Raw genomic sequence first — 16,973 nt, forward strand, 5'->3', positions numbered from 1 at the left:
TTTACTTAACTGGAGAAGTGAAATATTTAGGTGTGAAATATTAAACATTTTGACCCCTCTTTCTTCTTTCAAAAAAATCCACGAAGTGTTTGCGGAATACTTCGCCCATGAAAAATTCGAATGGTAAAAGAATTTTTGACACCTCCCTCCGAATAATTAGATTGTCTAAAGACAATGAAAAAGGGAAAAATTAAGGCGAAAAATTTTGAACACCCTCTCCTATAAAGGAGTCGTCGAGTGTTTGAAAAATGTCCTGTCAAAAGCTCTGCTTCTTGATATTTGTAAATCTTGTTGGACACCCTGACAAATTCCATCCCTTCAGAAACAGCTCCCAATACTTAGTTGTAGTTTCAAAATCCGAGGACCAAATCACCTATGATATCCCGCTACATACTTACTTGGCTTTGTATTTCAATGGTTTCGCAAAATTTGCAAATTAAGAGTAATTATAATACTGGGTAAATAATTATTATTACGCTCGTTTAATTATTATACGAGTACATTTTTCGTGCGTTAATGTGGACGTTCCAATTGTGGTCGTTTGTTATCGAAGCAATTAGTTTCCATGTTCGTAATTTAAATCTTAGGTACGTTTTTTTTTTGTTTTTTTTGTTTTTTTTGGCTGATTGTCGCAAATATATGTGAAAATTCGCGTAACGGGTACCTCTCTTCCTGTACGTTCGCTACAGTATCTTTCTGTATAAAGGAGGATGAGAGGGAGAGGTGAAAGAGGAAAAAAAGATAACAGTTTTCGAAGTGCGATATATTGCGGAATTACCTCGTATAACTTGCACAGCGTGTGAATACTTTAGATGATTTAGGCGATTTTAAAATTGCGAAGGTGGACTGGCGGAGGCGAAGGAGACAATGCGCCAAGTTCGTAAACGTATGTTATACGACCGTTTTTTTTACAATTAATTTTTGATTATGGCTGATGATTGTTGCATTTTATAGCTGCAGCACCGACTAACGAGATTGCGAGTAATTAAATGGTACATATATAAAACGACTCTATAGCGAAGTTATTCCCCTTTATAATACGAGTATTGTAGTATTATACACACGTATCGTAATCATAATAATTCATAAAAGTACTGTCATTTATGTGTATTTTTATTGTTACGCACGCTATCGTATCGTTTATAGAAGGATGATGAACCGGTAAGTTTTTCAACTGTTGCTACGCCAGTTTTATCTGAAATTCGGCCTACCTAAGTCGTTATAATGCGAATTTTTTGAAAATATTGAAGCTGGCCTGATTGATTATTCGCTTGAAATAGGTTTTTGTGTAATTTTTGCTTGTAATTAGAGGCTTTTTGATACCGGTATTATCTTGTCGTTTGTTCGTTGTTCTTTTAGCGAACAACAATACGAGAGAAATTAATATGTATTTATTGTTTTTATTTTTATTCTGTTGTATTTCGTATAGCATGACTCAAACATTTGCATGATAATAAAATTCAGTTTTACGCTTCTTATCGCAGGATGTTTGAAAATTTTCAAATTAGGTATGTAATATGTTTTTTGTAGAAATTTACGTCAACGTTCGCGTCTTATTAGTGCATTCTTTTTGTTGACATATTGTTGGATGAGTTTGAATGACGGATCGAGTTGAATATAATGGCTTTTCGATTATTTTTGAGTCTGCAGGTAGTCTTCAAATTGCTGTGAGGATCGAAAATGGCCAAAAAGCGATTATTTTCCAAAAAAAGATCTAAACCGGTCGGAAGCGTGCCCAATGAGCATCAAATATGTAAAGCTATAGTGGCTGAAGTTCATTTTGGCCCTTCAACAGGAATTTGATATTTTTAGAGAAAATTGAAAATTCACTGGAGGGTTCAAAATGGTCTAAAACTGGCGATTCTCGGATATTAAACCGATGCAATTATGCCCAAAAATTTTCTTATAATTAAAAATTTTTCATAAAATTGCACTTTTTTTAAATTTTGAAAAATTCTTCAAAATTCCAAAAACGAACTTTAGCTCTTTAAATTTTGGGTACGGGGTTTTAACGATGCTCTTTCTATACAACTTGGTTTCATTTGAATCGAAGTGTGTCAGTTCAAGTGATTCTCTTGTCAGAATATCTCATTTCTTCTTCCCTGGTCTATCATTTGTAAAGTGAATGATCCAATCGAGAAACGTGATCGAGGTGGAAGTGAGTAATTTCGCAAACTTAAAACCACGAGTATGAACTTCGGTTGCGAATTTATTGTCGAAGCTAGGTCATGTGCGAGGTCGAACTCGAATACCGAAGGAATACCTAATAGGTATAAATTTAAATGCATTTTTCAAAATACTCGTTCAAGCTTTCTTCCGAGTGGGCTCAATTGAAAACCCACTCATAGGAGAAGGTGGGAAGCATAAATGTTGCATGCGAGAAACCCGCTATACGACGAGAGGTCGCCTTTTCTAGCCGATTCTGATGTATTCGATTGCAAAATGATTATCTAATAACGCACTAGACAATTAGTGCCTACTGCCTGTATCCCATCGTGTGCTACGAAATTGATGAAAATAATGTACGAGTGCACTTCATGTGTGATATTACGTTGAATTTGTACAGTAGGTAGATGTACTTGACTTATCTCGCCGAAAATGTCAATTGAAATAAGTGATGAAGCCAACAGCCACACTCCCATTAATTTTTTCGATATCCATGTTTATTTTTATTTTACTTTGCTTAGTGTTCGAGCTTGAAGATTTTACTGAAAAGTGGCTTTTTTGTGTACTCAACTGTAGTCGTCGCGGTTGTTGTTGTTGTTGTTGTTTTTTTTTTAGATAATTAATTCGTATTAACGCGCACAAGTTTCAAAGTTAAAAGAGGTCAGATTCGTAGCTCGACGGTTACGCCCTCGTTTTTTGCTTTTATAGTCGTACGAAGCCCGTCGTTAACGCTGTCTGAGCCTACCTATAGGACATTACTGTATTTGTTCGTAGATTTTTTTTTTGATAGGTATACGACGTATACGTAGAATATAGTGACTACCTATTGACTATCTATTCTCCAGACATTGGCCATTTAACGATAAATCGAATAATTTCGTACCTATTTATCGTTGTCAGACTTCGGATGATGGTTTCAAAATTAGGAAATTTCATGAATATAATTTAACTAGGGGGCCTACTTCTGTGGTAATTCGTATTCATCTACTGATTTTCTTGTAAAAATTTCCCATTCAACCCACCACATCGATTGGAAATGGTTTTGATCCGGTTTGAGCAGTTCTGGAGACTCCAGCAGATTTTTGAAAGTTGAAACCCATGCAAAAAAATAGTAATAGGTACATATTAGAGTGGGTCAAAAAAAAACGTAGATCTCGGAAATTCACATAAATGTGGTTCCTTTTGAGTTGAAACCACACCAAAAATTTTTTTAGCCGCCCACGACGCCATGGGGCTGAGCCATGTGGCCTTGAAGTATAGGGTCATTAGTACATCCACATGTCCCCCTAAAAAACATCATTCACTTAAAATTGTGGAAACGTTTTCGCGACATCGACACCTAAAAATTGGCAATTTGCATACTTTCTAGGACTTGTCGGAGACGTAAGTGAACCCCGAAGAAAAAAATGAACCCCACATGGAGATTCTGTGCTAAGGCTAAATTTAAAAGATCTATTTTGGAGCTTTTAACCTGTAAAACGTGAATTTTTAGCTAAAATGACCCTACTTTGAGGCCACGTGGCTCAGCCCCATCGTGTCGCGGGGGGCTAAAATTTTTTTTGGGATGATTTCAACTCAAAGGAACTACAATATGTGAATTTCAGAAAATTCCAAGATCTACGTACGTAAAGATGAATTTTAGCTTTTCAACGTCGTTGGGTAAATTTTTCTAGAAATTTTTACCTTTTTAAAAACCTGCTGGAGGCTCCGGCAGGCACTACTAAAATCTGTTCAAAACGGTTTTCAATCGATTTGGGTGGTTGAAAAGGGGCGCAAACTAAATTTCAGCTTCCTGTGTCAATTTGGTAAAATTTTGCTTTTTCACATCTTCGGGCCTTTGATTTTCAAGAATTCGTCAAAAATCAAAAAATGAAAGTTGGCTCCTGAAACTTTAATTGGTGATGTGAGGTATTTTTACATGCTTTTTAGATTTCACTTCATACAGTTCAAATGTTTTTATATCAGTTAATAACGATCATGGGAGGGGTGGGGGAGTTCTCAAAATATTGAGGATCAGTATTATATTCTTATTCGAACATTTTGCATATATATTTTTTTTTAGCTCTGAAACTCAACTGGAGGTTGTGTGCCTCAAAATTTTTGAAAACATTGAACATTTGTGTTTATAACTCAAGAACCTTTGTTTCAGTTTTTTAGTCGAGAAAGTCATTGGATCAGACGAATTTTCGCTGTTTTTGAAAATGTTGGTTCCCATTAAAGAAACTTGCGCGACGTCAAAATGTCTAAAAATTACTGAAAATAATTTTTAGAGCAATTATCCGCAGCCCTTCCTTATTTTGTGTTAAGATACCGATACTCAAAAAAAATAATTGAAGTATTTGCTTAAATTTTTTCGGCCAAATTTTTGGAGGGGAGGGGACGGTACCATTGGAACTTTCAAATAGGAGTCATCCGAGGAATTTGCCAAAAAAAAGTTTATTCTGTTCGCAAAAATATGGTTGCGTATTTACTCCTTCGGTCTTAGAGATAGACAATTTTGTGCGAGAACTTGTTTTTTTCGTCTCGATAAGTTTATGTCTGAATCCATGGTCAAAAACTGAATTTTCGAATTCGAGTATCCATATACCCCGGCCGGCCCCTTCAATTTCCAGATCAGGCTGATGCCAGAAAAAGCTAGTATCAGCTGCAAGTTGCTTTTCCATTTGCAACATCTAGGCGAAGTTTCGTTCTGATTGACGATCATTCCTTCTGACTCTTCCATCACTAATAAGGCACTGTGTTAACGGTAAAATCACCTTATTGTTAGATTGCCTTTTAATTTGTTCGATTGAAAAACACATATTGAAACCGATACTATTCATATTGTGCTTGATTGATGTTTTGTTTCTCTTTTAGTTTTTTAGTAGTTTGACACGATATTCGAATAAAAAAATGAATGATATTATGTATACATATACGATTTTTACAAATTTGTTGTGATCGGTATAATTATACATATACATAGGTATTAGGTACTAGGTAGGTAATGAATACACGCGTGAAACGTGTAGGTGTAGTTATGCGAGATTATTTTCTTTAACATTTGCCCTTGCGAGCTATTTAGCGCTAGTATAGAGCGAAAGTTAATTTAACGGTGAGTACGTTTACTCGTATCGCATCGAAACGCCTCGTGTTTACATTAATGAAAATGGATATTGAAAGATTTCATAACGATAATAAGTATTTGCTTTTTTTGACATGCTGTGTACTGTGTAGTGGCGCGTGCGTAGTACTTTCATTGTGGTAAAGTGGTTGAGATTTACTTAGAAGAGTATAGGTGATACAGGCTTCAGGATATTTCTTTAGGAAAACATAGTCAAAAAAATTGGACCGTATTTAATTGAAAATTGCTCGAATATCGCTTATCTATGTATAAATGTCTGCTTACTTTATCTAAATATTAAATATATAATTCAACTTTTCTTGTAGAAAATTTTGCCGGAGAAAAAAATAACTCAACGATGTACTAATCAGAAATGTGTTTTTTTTTGGTTGCGCAGGAATTCAGGAATCCGGAATCAAATGCCAACAGCGTCGGATTGGATTTTGTTAATCCGCTGCAAGAGGTGATCAATCAGCAACCATCGAGATATTCGATCTTTTCGTCGTTTGTCAGCAGCGCGTCGACGTCGTCCAAGCAACCCGAATCCGTGGTCACCTTCGAACCATTGCCCAGAGTTTTGCCGAATAAAAGTAATCCAAGGTTACCGCAATTCAACGTTTACACTGACGGAGTTGGCGTTTCTCAAGATTGGCTTGGTGAGTGTTTTTGAATTTTTTTCTTCCATTTCTTTCGTCCATGTCTGCGTGCGTATCTTACCAAAAATTTGCCCTTGAGTGAAAAATGGAAAGAAAATGTGCGCTGATACTAATTTCATCGTATTCGGATTCGAATAGTTGTTTGAAATTTTATGTGTTTGCTTGGTTCGACAAGGTTAACCAGGTTAATCAGATGGTTTTCAAATTTCTCGAGTAATTGTTTTATAGACTCGTTTTTATGTGGAGTTGAGCTGATCGTGTGTGGAAGGTTCCTTTTTCTGACTCGTAACTATTTGACAGCAATTTTATAGATTTTATCCCTTTTTCTTGTCATTTGAAGTATGACCAGCATATTTCAAATTTTTGGCACAGATATCTCATATTCTCCAATTTTTTTCCTAGGTATAAGAAATAGAAATTTCACAAGTGGGAATAATTTCTCTATTGAGATTTGAGAAATTTTCAAGAATGGGAAAGAATGAAAAAATGTTACCAAATTGATCTGGAAAGTTAAAATTTGGTTTGTAGTCTATTCTTAACCACTCGGGTTACTTAATTGGTAATGGTTTTTATCTGTTTTGGAGCCTCCAAACAATTTTCAGAGTCTCCAGTTTTGGCAGTTTTCGAAAGAAATACTGTAAATACGATAAAAATGAAATTCAGCGCCTATAAACTTGGGTTTTCCATCATTGTGATCCATTCGGTCGATTCAGGCACAACACATACGTATTTTAAAATTTTTTTGTGCCGGTTCAAATCCAAAATTTTCTCCAGTCAGTATTATTATTTTTTTTAACGAAGAGAAGTAGCCTCTAAGTTGTCAAATTTTGAAAAAATCAGAAAAGTTTGGCAAGCCGACAAATTTTGATGAAACTGGCCGAAATCTTCCTATAGAAAACATTGTGTTTTCACCTATCAAAATACGAATTTTTTGAAACTATCGCCTTCGCTTCTCTCTTACAAAAAAAAAAACACTCCATGTTTGAGGCTTCTAAAAACTGAACAGGGAAAACGAAATTTTTTTACAGGTCATGATAGGCTATAAGAAGACCTACTTACCTATAACGTCAGTCAACTACCTAACAGAATTGTTTTCTCATCTTTCGTTTTATTCGGCAAAATTGGTATTTTTTTCATATCAGTCAGCAAATCTTCGGTTGCACATTTCCACCTCCACCACCTTCAAAAAAAACTTCACTTTCGTTGGGAAATATTTGTCTAAATTGATCGAATTGGTCACAAAGATGGTGTAGTCGAGGTTATAAATGATGAATTTAATTTTCACTCCACTTGTAGCTTTTTTCTTCTTTTTTCCCCCAAAAACAGGAGAATTCGAAAATCCGCTGCAGGCTCTAGAACAGCTAGAAATCATCACTGATCGACTCGGGAAGTCGAAAATAGAGCACTAATCAAATTTCAGCTTCGATTTTTAAATAATACATATAATCGTCAAAAATAAAAAATGAATTTCAGCACCTCATGTTTTGGCTGTTGGTGTATTTTAGAGCCCTCTGGTCCTCTATCGATTCCCTTTTGTTCGGTTTCTAAAATTTTGTGCATAAAATGGTGACATTTTGGTGATATTTTGCAACACTTGACAAAAATTGCACAAAACTTGTTTAAAAACCTGTAAAAATGAAATAAAAACACCAGAATGTTATTTAAATCGTTGAAAATTACCAATTTGGAGAAATTCACAAATTAAGTTGTTCAGGAAGTTATTAAAAGAGGAGAAATGCGTTATGGTAGTCTCAGTCATTAGAAACACGTAACTTTATTGGGTAACTGCCTAAGTAACGCATTTGTATGGAGGGTATGGTAAAAAGATTTGGATTTAATGTTTTCAGATCTGTTTCAAAAGATGGCGGATTTTTGCAATAATTTCGATTACTTATTCGTGCAGAATGTTGGGTGAAAATTTTCAAATTTCAATCTTTTTTCATCACAAGAAATTGTTTTTTGTTTTCGTTTTTGTTTTTAATTAGAACATCACTGTATGGCCCATGCAGAAAGAATGAAAATAATAAAATTTCAGACGGCTGAAGTTGATAAAAGCTAAAATGTAATGAAAGTTTTTGCATTTTGTTTACAGGTGACAAAGATTTCCCTCGAGACCAACTGCATTATCTTCGAGAATGTGGCCAAGGATGGTTCGGCAAGGTATGTAAGATGATGCTAACTCATGTATTGTAATCTTGCATGAATAATCATGTTTTCTATCTAAATATGTAGGTACTTAAAGGATAAGTAACCATTAGGGTGTACCTTATTTTGAAAAGTTGGCATTTTGTAGCTCCCACCCCTCCCCCCCAAAAAACATGACCTCAGGTGAGAAAATAATTCCCTGTTTTTCATTTTTCCCCAGCTTTAAAAGAAGTGGTGCATATGCCGGTAGCTCCCTGAGTGGGAAAAAATCAAAGAAATGTTCTATTCATGAAAATTCTTTGTTTCTGCGCTAGACTGTTTCTAAATAATCCTCTTTTCAAGAAAAAACTTTCCCTGCCCTTCAAACCATATTGGCCTCCTAGTATGGAGCCCCTCAAAGTTGGAAAAAATGATGATAAAATTATGGGAAATTTGTTGAAAATATCTCATTTCTACATTAGAGTTTGTTCTACATAATCCCCTTTTCAAAAAAAAAAAAAAACAACATTGTTGAACCCCCAAATGATGTTGGCTCTCTTGCATGGAGCCCCTCAAATTTGGGAAAAATAAAAAATTATTAAAAATTGATGTCTGTTGAAATTTTTTGAATATTTTTTATTTATGTGCAGAATCTTTCTGAATAAGCACTTTTTCAAGAAAAACCTCCCTCTCGGTCTCCGAAATTATGTTGGTTTGGTTACCTATAAAGCCCCTCAAAGTTGAAAAAAATCAATAAAAAAATGAAAAATTTATATCTGTACAAATTTTTTGATAATGTTTCATTTCTGAGCAGAGTACTTTTAGATAACCACTTTTTCAAGAATAACACCCTCTTGTCATCGTCATCCAAATGATGGTGGTCCCCTTTTTATGAGACCCTCAAAATTGAAGAATATCGAGAAAGATGAAAATTGATATCTATAGGTATTAGGTACTCGCAATTAGATGAACATTTTTTATCTCTGAGCAGAATGCTTCTAGATGATCTTTTTTCCAGAAAAATCTTTCTTCAGTCCCTCCGGGCAAAGTTGAAAAAAAATTTCTGGAATGGAGGTAAAGTCTCTTCTGCGAAGATAGTTTCAAGTCGTGGATATGTTTTTTTGCTTTAAACCTAAAAATGAAATCTCATTGATAGGGATTCTTGAAGATTTTTTTCCAACTTTTCAAGTCTTGCATTAAAATATGTCAGAACGTCAATAAGTGTTCTGTGAAAATTTGACATAATTTTATTACAAAACGTCCGCTTCAATGTTTCTCAAAGTCAAAGTGTCAGAAATTGGTCCTTTTTCTACAAGTTTTTAAAAGTCTTACATAACGCTTTTCTGATGAAGATCGACCAAATCCAAGGATTAAAATATGGAAGAAAAAATGTGCCTAGTATTATTCATCTTTTTTCATTTTCTGACGAAAGAGACAAGTTCCACATTTTCATCATGTAGACAGGTCATGAAATATTTAACAGCATTTCTAATGAAAATGGACCAAATCTATAATAAGGATTATTATTTTTAAATAAAGGTAAAAAATTCAATTTTTCTGATTTCTTATATATTTTGAGATGGGGGAGGGGGAGAGGCGTGCTCCCTAGCACGACTTATTTTCACTAACGTGATTGGAGACATTTTTCTCATGAAACCCAACAACAATATTTAGGGCGTCATTAAAATATTTTTTCACAAGTATACCTAAGTAGGTATACATATACATATTATAAATAAGAGCTCTCCCCTCTGATTCACTGGTTAGTCTTGGGTGGAGATAATACGGGGCTAAAATTGGTATATAAGTTGATTTTATTCAAGTAAGGACTTGACTGAGGTGTTAGAACTAGAAAGTTCACAATTTTATAAATTTTGCTTGATATGTACTTCGATTTTTTCATATACCTGTGGGAAAATTAGGGAGCCCACCGGCACGACTTTTTTCCTCCCTTGGGGGCTGAAATTTTCAGGGTATTATTTTCTCACCTGCGGTCACGTTTGGAACGAGGGTGGGGGGTGGGAGCGAAAAAAATTTGAAACGAATTTTTCACCATATAAATAACTGAATAAGGTACACCCTAGTAACCATTCGTAACCGATTTGTATGAAATTATCTTCGACCCTTTGCTCAGGTGGTGGAAGGCGAAGCTCGTGGCATCGTGGCAAACAGCAATAAAATCCACCGAGTGTTCGTTAGAATACTGAAAGAAGACGCAAGCCCGTCTGAGCAAGCTTTCTTCCTTCGAGAAGCCAAACCATACAGAGATCTAAACCATGCCAATGTGCTCAGATTGCTAGGCCGGTGTTTGGAGAATGTGCCTTTCTTGTTGGTTTTCGAAGCTTGCTCGAATGTAAGTGTGCGATTAGTCGATTACTGATTATCTAATTAAACATTATGGATCTGTTATGTTTATTATTCTTGTTCAATAATTTTACTCATCATCATTGGTTTCTCATGTTTCAGGGTGATTTGAAGAGTTACCTCAAACAGAACATTGGTAATAGAGATGCATTGGTATATCAGGGTGTTATTTTAAGGATGGCCATCGATATCGCCAGTGGATTAAGCTACATGTTACAACATACCTTCGTCCATACGTAAGTTTACTTACCTTTATATTGTACTTAGTCATCTTTCACGACTTTATGAGTGCGATCCATATTCAACGAGCGTGTCATTTTCAGCGACATAGCGGCTCGAAATTGCTTGGTTGGTGCCGATCTCAAAGTTAAAGTCGGCGATTACGGGATAAGTTTGCAAAATTACAAGGTACAGTAGTCGCAGAAGCGGTCAATTGAGTCGTCCCGCAGTACGTATCTTGAATGAGACCTAATGATTTTTTTTTTTTTTTTTTGCAGGAAGAATATTATTTTAACGGCGATATCGCTCTACCAATTAGATGGTGCGCTCCAGAAACTTTGAAATGTACTGAAACCACCATAGAACCACAACAGGTAATGCTTGTGCGATATGCACTATGTGACGTGACATGACAGGACCAGATGCATGTCTTGGTTATCCTATACCTATCTTATGTGTACTTATGCTTACATATTGTGGTACTATGTGTTTTATAGGTTACTGGAGCGTCGTGTATATGGAGTTATGGAGTTCTGCTGTGGGAACTAGAAGAATGGGCGGAATTACCGTATAAAGAATTATCTAACGATGAAGTAATTAGTCGAGTTTTCGGTAGCGAAGGATTGCGTTTGCCGTGTCCCTCAATGAGGACTCCATTTACCAAGGAAATGTGAGTAGAAAAAAACGTTGCTTGTCTCTTTGGTCGCATTTGAGGTATCCTCGATGATGATACGATAAGTAATGCCATCTTACGAGGGAGGTATCCAAATTGACAGAAAAAAATTTGAATTAGAAAGAAAACTCGAAAAATAATGCGAAAATACATCTTCAGCCAAAACTTCCCATAATAAAGTGAATTTTTCGATTTTTGAAGAATTTTCAAAAATAAAATTAGGGCCGAGAATCAGAAAAAAAAATCATCAAAATTAGAATTTGGTAGATACCCTATAATTTGTGAAATATGCTCTTCTGAACCAGCAAAAACCAATTTTGGGAAATCAGTGAGGGTAATTCCATGCCAAATCGACGGATTTTTGCACGAGGAGTCTTCGATTTTTTTCAAAATCAGATCATTTGTAGAGGTCATCAAACAATGACGAATGACGCAAACCGAAACCGGATCTTTTTTCGGTTTTTTTTTGACGGAGCTGTGGCGCTTCAAAGTTTTTCAAAATGGCTGAAAATGAAAAATTTCAGTTGCAAATTGCTCCGGTTGTACGAGGTATAGAATTTTCAACTTTTTTTCAAATTGTAGTACTTTGAGAGGGTAATCGACGAATGGTGTTAAAATCAGTGTTGGCACGTTCAAAATAAAACCTAAAAAAATCGATTTGAAAACTTATAATTTAAATATAACCATGGTCTTCGAGAGTAAAAATTCTGAAAAAAATTCTCAGTTTTAGTCCTTTTTATGTAGAACAACATATCAAAAAATTGGATTGATATTTTTTTTCATTTTCGAGAAAAAAAATTACAAGTTTTACAGTTAGTGCAAAAATACCATCAGAAACCTAAAAAATGAAAATTTTTGCATTTTTGAAATATTTTACCAATTTGTAGACGAATGTGGGAAAAAATCCCCCTCCTCCCCAATTTGTCAACGAATCGACGAAAAATGCATTTACTTCACTCTTAAAATAAAATTAGGTATAGCACGAAAAATTGCACTTTTCGTCGATTCGTTGACAAATTGGGGAGGAGGGGGATTTTTTCCCATATTCGTCTACAAATTGGTAAAATATTTCAAAAATGCAAAAATTTCCATTTTTTAGGTTTCTGATGGTATTTTTGCAACAACTGTAAAACTTGTAATTTTTTTTTCTCGAAAATGAAAAAAATACCAGTCCAATTTTTGATATGTTATTTTACATAAAAAGGACTAAAACTGAGAATTTTTTTCAGAATTTTTACTCTCGAAGACCATGGTTATATTCAAAGTATAAGTTTTCAAATCGATTTTTTTAGGTTTTTGAAAGTGGCAACACTGATTTTAACACCATTCGTCGATTACCCTCTCAAAGTACTACAATTTGAAAAAAGTTGAAAATTCTATACCTCGTACAACCGGAGCAATTTGCAACTGAAATTTTTCATTTTCAGCCATTTGGAGAACTTTGAGGCGCCACAGCTCCGTCAAAAAAAATCGAAAAATGTCCGGTTTGTGTCATTCGTCATCGTTTGATGACCTCTACAAATGATCTGATTTTGAAAAAAATCGAAGACCCCTCGTGCAAATATCCGCCGATTTGGCATGGAATGACACTGAGCAATTGGTCAAGCGAGTTACCTACTTACACGCACTAAATGTGATTATAAGTGCTGAAGTTCATTTCGGCAAATTTTGTGACTGTTTGTCGGAGAATTGGAATTTCTAAAAAAATTTCTGAAGGCTCCAAAATCGCATTTTTTGAAAATTTAGAATTTTTTTGAAATATGGCTAGAGAGTAGAGACTTTAAAACGGGTTGAAACCGCGCTCCCAGTTGACCCAGCATGTTGAAGTTAGGGTATCTATGAAGTAAATTTTGGTTTGTAACTTCATCGAATAAATTTTTTGTCTCGAAATGTCAACCTTCAAACATATTATGCAGAAATGTTCAAAATGGTTCGAAACCATTTACACTCAATGAGGAGGGGGGAGGCAAAAATGCGAAATTTACCAAATTTTGATTAAGCCGTATTTGATGTTAATGCACTTCGGTGACTGAAATCTTGATTGATGTGTGTAAAATCTGCTGGAGGCTCCAGAGCTGCTCAAAATGGTTGAAAACGTTCCTAATTTATTAGGAGGGACCGGGGGGGGGGGGGGGGGTTGTAAATACTTAGGATACTTCCCGAATTTCAGCTTTATATTTCACTTTGGTGAAACACATATTTTTTAAAAAAATTATGTATGTATCACAATTCAAGAAATGCACGTTGGCAACTGAATTTTTGACTGAACGTTTGTAAGGTTCAAAATTGTTTTTGGCAGCTACTAAATCATGAAATTTTTGGTGGAAAGCTAAAGTTCCGTTTATGTCCTATTTTTGCTGTGTCGGATCGACTAGAAATGGTTTTAGGTCGTTTTGAAACTTCCAGAAATTTTTTGTAACCCCTCGTGCTCTTTCGATTTAGCGTTGCGCAGTTTAACAATTTTCCATCAGTTCCCCGTTGTTGGAGAAATATCGGATCTATATTTGAATTTTTCAAAGATATTTTCAACTTTTCCATCAGAATTATGTGAAATACAGCAGTATTTATTTACGTAGGCCTACTAATAACATTTTTCTACAATTTTTTTTTTTTACAGATACGAAATAATGAAAGAATGTTGGAAAGACTACGTGGATCGGCCCTCGTTTATTCACGTTATCAACGCATTGTCGGCGTTATTGCACCGATTCAAGAATAAAGATTTCGACTCCAGATGGCATTTGTCGAAACCGAACTCGATCCCAGTTACCGATAACGATGACGATAAGTCAAACAGACGGCGACTCGCACTAGCCAGCAAAAGCGACAACGATTCGGGTATCGACTTGGATAATCCGAAACTATCTAAAGGTCTATCTCTGCAGCAGTTACAACAGTCCAGCTCCGGTTCACCTAGACATCGAGTCATGAACGACGAATACAGCAGCGGAGATTCGCCAGCGTCTTCGAGGCGATACTCAAACAGCTCTACCGCTGATTTATTCTCATCTCCGGTTTCCATGAAGCATCATCGGTCGCCTAGTTTGGAAAATTTGCACGGTTCTTTGGATAATATTTGCTCGGGTCGGCGCGGAGACGACGTTTTCGAATATGCTGGTGGCAGCGGCAGTGGCGGCGGCGAGTTTTCTTGGTACCCCAGAGAAGCGTACCAACAACGCAGAGATAGCGACAGCAGCAGCACCGTTAGATCTGGCAAAGAGCAGAAGCTGAACTTCCGACTGGGACTGGTGTCGAATACCGACTCGGATGTGCTTTGGAATAACCATCAGCTCTTCCAGCCGGACAGTTTGATCGAAGATAACTCATTGACGAGAAGAATCGACTCGTTGGGAACGGATACCGAAGACGAGATGTGGCGCAGACGCATAGAACGAGGCGAATTCACCGAAAAGGTTAAAGAAAAATCGAAGAGCGTCGCCGATTTGATGATCTTGACGCATATCGACTGCAGCGAAAGTAGCGAATCGGATTCGTTGCCTTCGTTTCACAGCCGCCAAAGTAGTTTCAAGTCAACCCGTCGAGGGTCTAAAAGTAACGTGGTCGCGACCGCGTCCTCGTTGATGAATAGTTTGAGTTTCGGCAGCGAAAGCAATCTACCGGTTGTCGAGAAAGATCAACAGTTCCAGGAGACGTTGAAAAAAATCCAAATTGCCAAAATCAGCGGCACAGCAGGCGGTGACCTGGAAGACTCGCTGAGCTACATGTCGTTACAGACGAGCGCCAATTTACCTTCTGTTGCGAGTAAAGACGGCGCCGGCGGTTCCAAAGGTGGCCATTTTTTAGCCGATGAAGCCTCGAAAAAACGTTCTTCGCAAATTTCTAGTCAAATTAGTCGTGAAAATGTGGCCGAAGCGAGCGGTAGCGGCGCCGATAACAAGTTACCAGTGGTATGTGCGGCTGAGACGAGCGACGAGGGTGCAGCAGCGGCAGGCCAAAAATCCAAATCAGACGAGAGTAATTTTTTAGTCGATGAAGCTCGATCGTGTGCGCGTACAACGGAGGATAGGGTGGCCGACGTAAACGCAAACGATTCGAGCGAGAATGCCAACGATGATGAAGATTTATCACCCGTCAACGACCCAACGACCGCCTCTATATCGTACGACGTCCTCTACTCGTCCTCCTCGTCCTCATCTTCCTCGTCATCCGAGTCGTGTGCGTCGAACGACGACTCGGACGCGTCATCTAGCGCCAACGATCTCGATTCGGTGGTGATAGGGCCTTCGGAAAGTCACACCTTGGAATTTTTCAAAGGTCTGAAGACCACGCTAGTCGACGCTGCCAATGCCAAACCGAGCGCTCAAGAAGCCCAGCCCGAAGATAGCAAAGAACCCAGTGAAGATGTCCAGTACGAAGAATCGCCTCGTACGCTCAACGATTTCCTCAACGAATGCGACGATTATTTCTATAAATGCGACGAAGATATCAGAAGAGGCCCAGAAACTCGTTTTCGAACCCAGTATTGCGACTATTGCTTTGCCAAGTGTCATTTCAGCAACAACGAGTGTCTGAGATGTTGTAAAGACCGATGTCTGGATGATAATTGCTCTTGCGAAAGTTTCGATAATTTGGAGAAATTCCGCAGCGGCGACTGCGCGACCCTGAATTCGTGCCCTTTCCAGTCAGATGATTCGGGCCGAGGCACTGATCAGATTAACAGCGGAGACGGCAGCAGCGATAAGTCGCTCGAAGGTTCGATTTCGGTGCAAATGAACGAGGTAAAAAATCGCCTGGAAGACGTAATTGCCAAATTCGTAGCTGACGACAGCGACGATAACTGCTCCAGTTTGGAGGAAGACAAAGAAGCAACTCAAGTTGTCAACGAAATCATCGAAATCGAAGAACTACCCGATGACCAAACTGTCGACAATGAACTCGAATGCTCAGTGAAAATAGAAGAACCGATGGAAGATGAGAACGGCGCCATATCCAGACGAGGATCGTCGTTCGCCACTTCCGAAGAATACGAAGTCTCGTTGTCAGTTGACGAAGATACCTGCGTCAAGTTGCAATCGCAAGTATCCGAGGACTCGGGTAACTGCCCCTCCGTGCTTGATTCCAAATCTGCCACAGCTTCCGACAGTCCGACCACAGATAGTGGAAATTTCGTCAAAGTCGAACAGCTGTTCTTTTCCGTCGATCCGAAACTAGAAAAGGAAATGGAACAGTTGAAATCCTCTACCGAAAACAACATCGACCAAGAAAACTCAGATTTGCAACAAAGACGCAGTTTTTCTCCAGATGAAATCGAAGAAAATGTTGACGACGAGCAACATCCGAAAGAAGCGTACGAAATTAGCGATATTTTGGAAGGCCTGTGCGAACCTATCTCGTTACCGTATTCGATCAACGAGGAAGACGATGGCGAAGGCGATGAAGATTCGTCAGAGTCCAGCTGGCTACCTTCTCCGATCGACGACGATTATAGAAGACGTTTAGATATGGATGAGAAATTTGTCGAACTTATTCGAAACGAATTACTCGAAAAGTTACCGAACACGTCGTCGTCGACTTTGGCTATCGTTGAACCGCAGGAAGAGGTAAGTGTTGAGCGTCAGAGTACATTTTATCCCATTTTTCGGTTTCAAAAAGGGTCATTCCGCGTCAAATCAGCCTCGAATGGGTATCACGTAAATACACCACATAA

At 37.5% G+C, this 16,973-nt stretch overlaps 1 protein-coding gene across 3 annotated transcripts in view; it reads left to right on the top strand.

Annotated features, from left to right (window-relative positions):
- Positions 1–16,973, top strand: part of LOC135844477 (uncharacterized) — a 93,275-nt gene that overhangs the window by 67,237 nt on the left and 9,065 nt on the right. For 2 of the 3 annotated variants that reach the window (XM_065362702.1, XM_065362711.1), the window contains 8 exons: positions 5,667–5,925; positions 8,018–8,085; positions 10,184–10,402; positions 10,516–10,649; positions 10,737–10,821; positions 10,911–11,006; positions 11,130–11,302; positions 13,923–16,866. In XM_065362702.1, coding sequence (XP_065218774.1) covers positions 5,667–5,925; positions 8,018–8,085; positions 10,184–10,402; positions 10,516–10,649; positions 10,737–10,821; positions 10,911–11,006; positions 11,130–11,302; positions 13,923–16,866 — 3,978 coding nt within the window. Of the gene's footprint in view, positions 1–1,146; positions 1,162–5,666; positions 5,926–8,017; positions 8,086–10,183; positions 10,403–10,515; positions 10,650–10,736; positions 10,822–10,910; positions 11,007–11,129; positions 11,303–13,922; positions 16,867–16,973 lie in introns of all 3 variants that reach the window. The other variant, XM_065362696.1, reaches the window with a different exon arrangement.

This window comes from Planococcus citri, chromosome 1 (assembly GCF_950023065.1).
Source record: "Planococcus citri chromosome 1, ihPlaCitr1.1, whole genome shotgun sequence".
NCBI lineage: Eukaryota > Metazoa > Arthropoda > Insecta > Hemiptera > Pseudococcidae > Planococcus > Planococcus citri.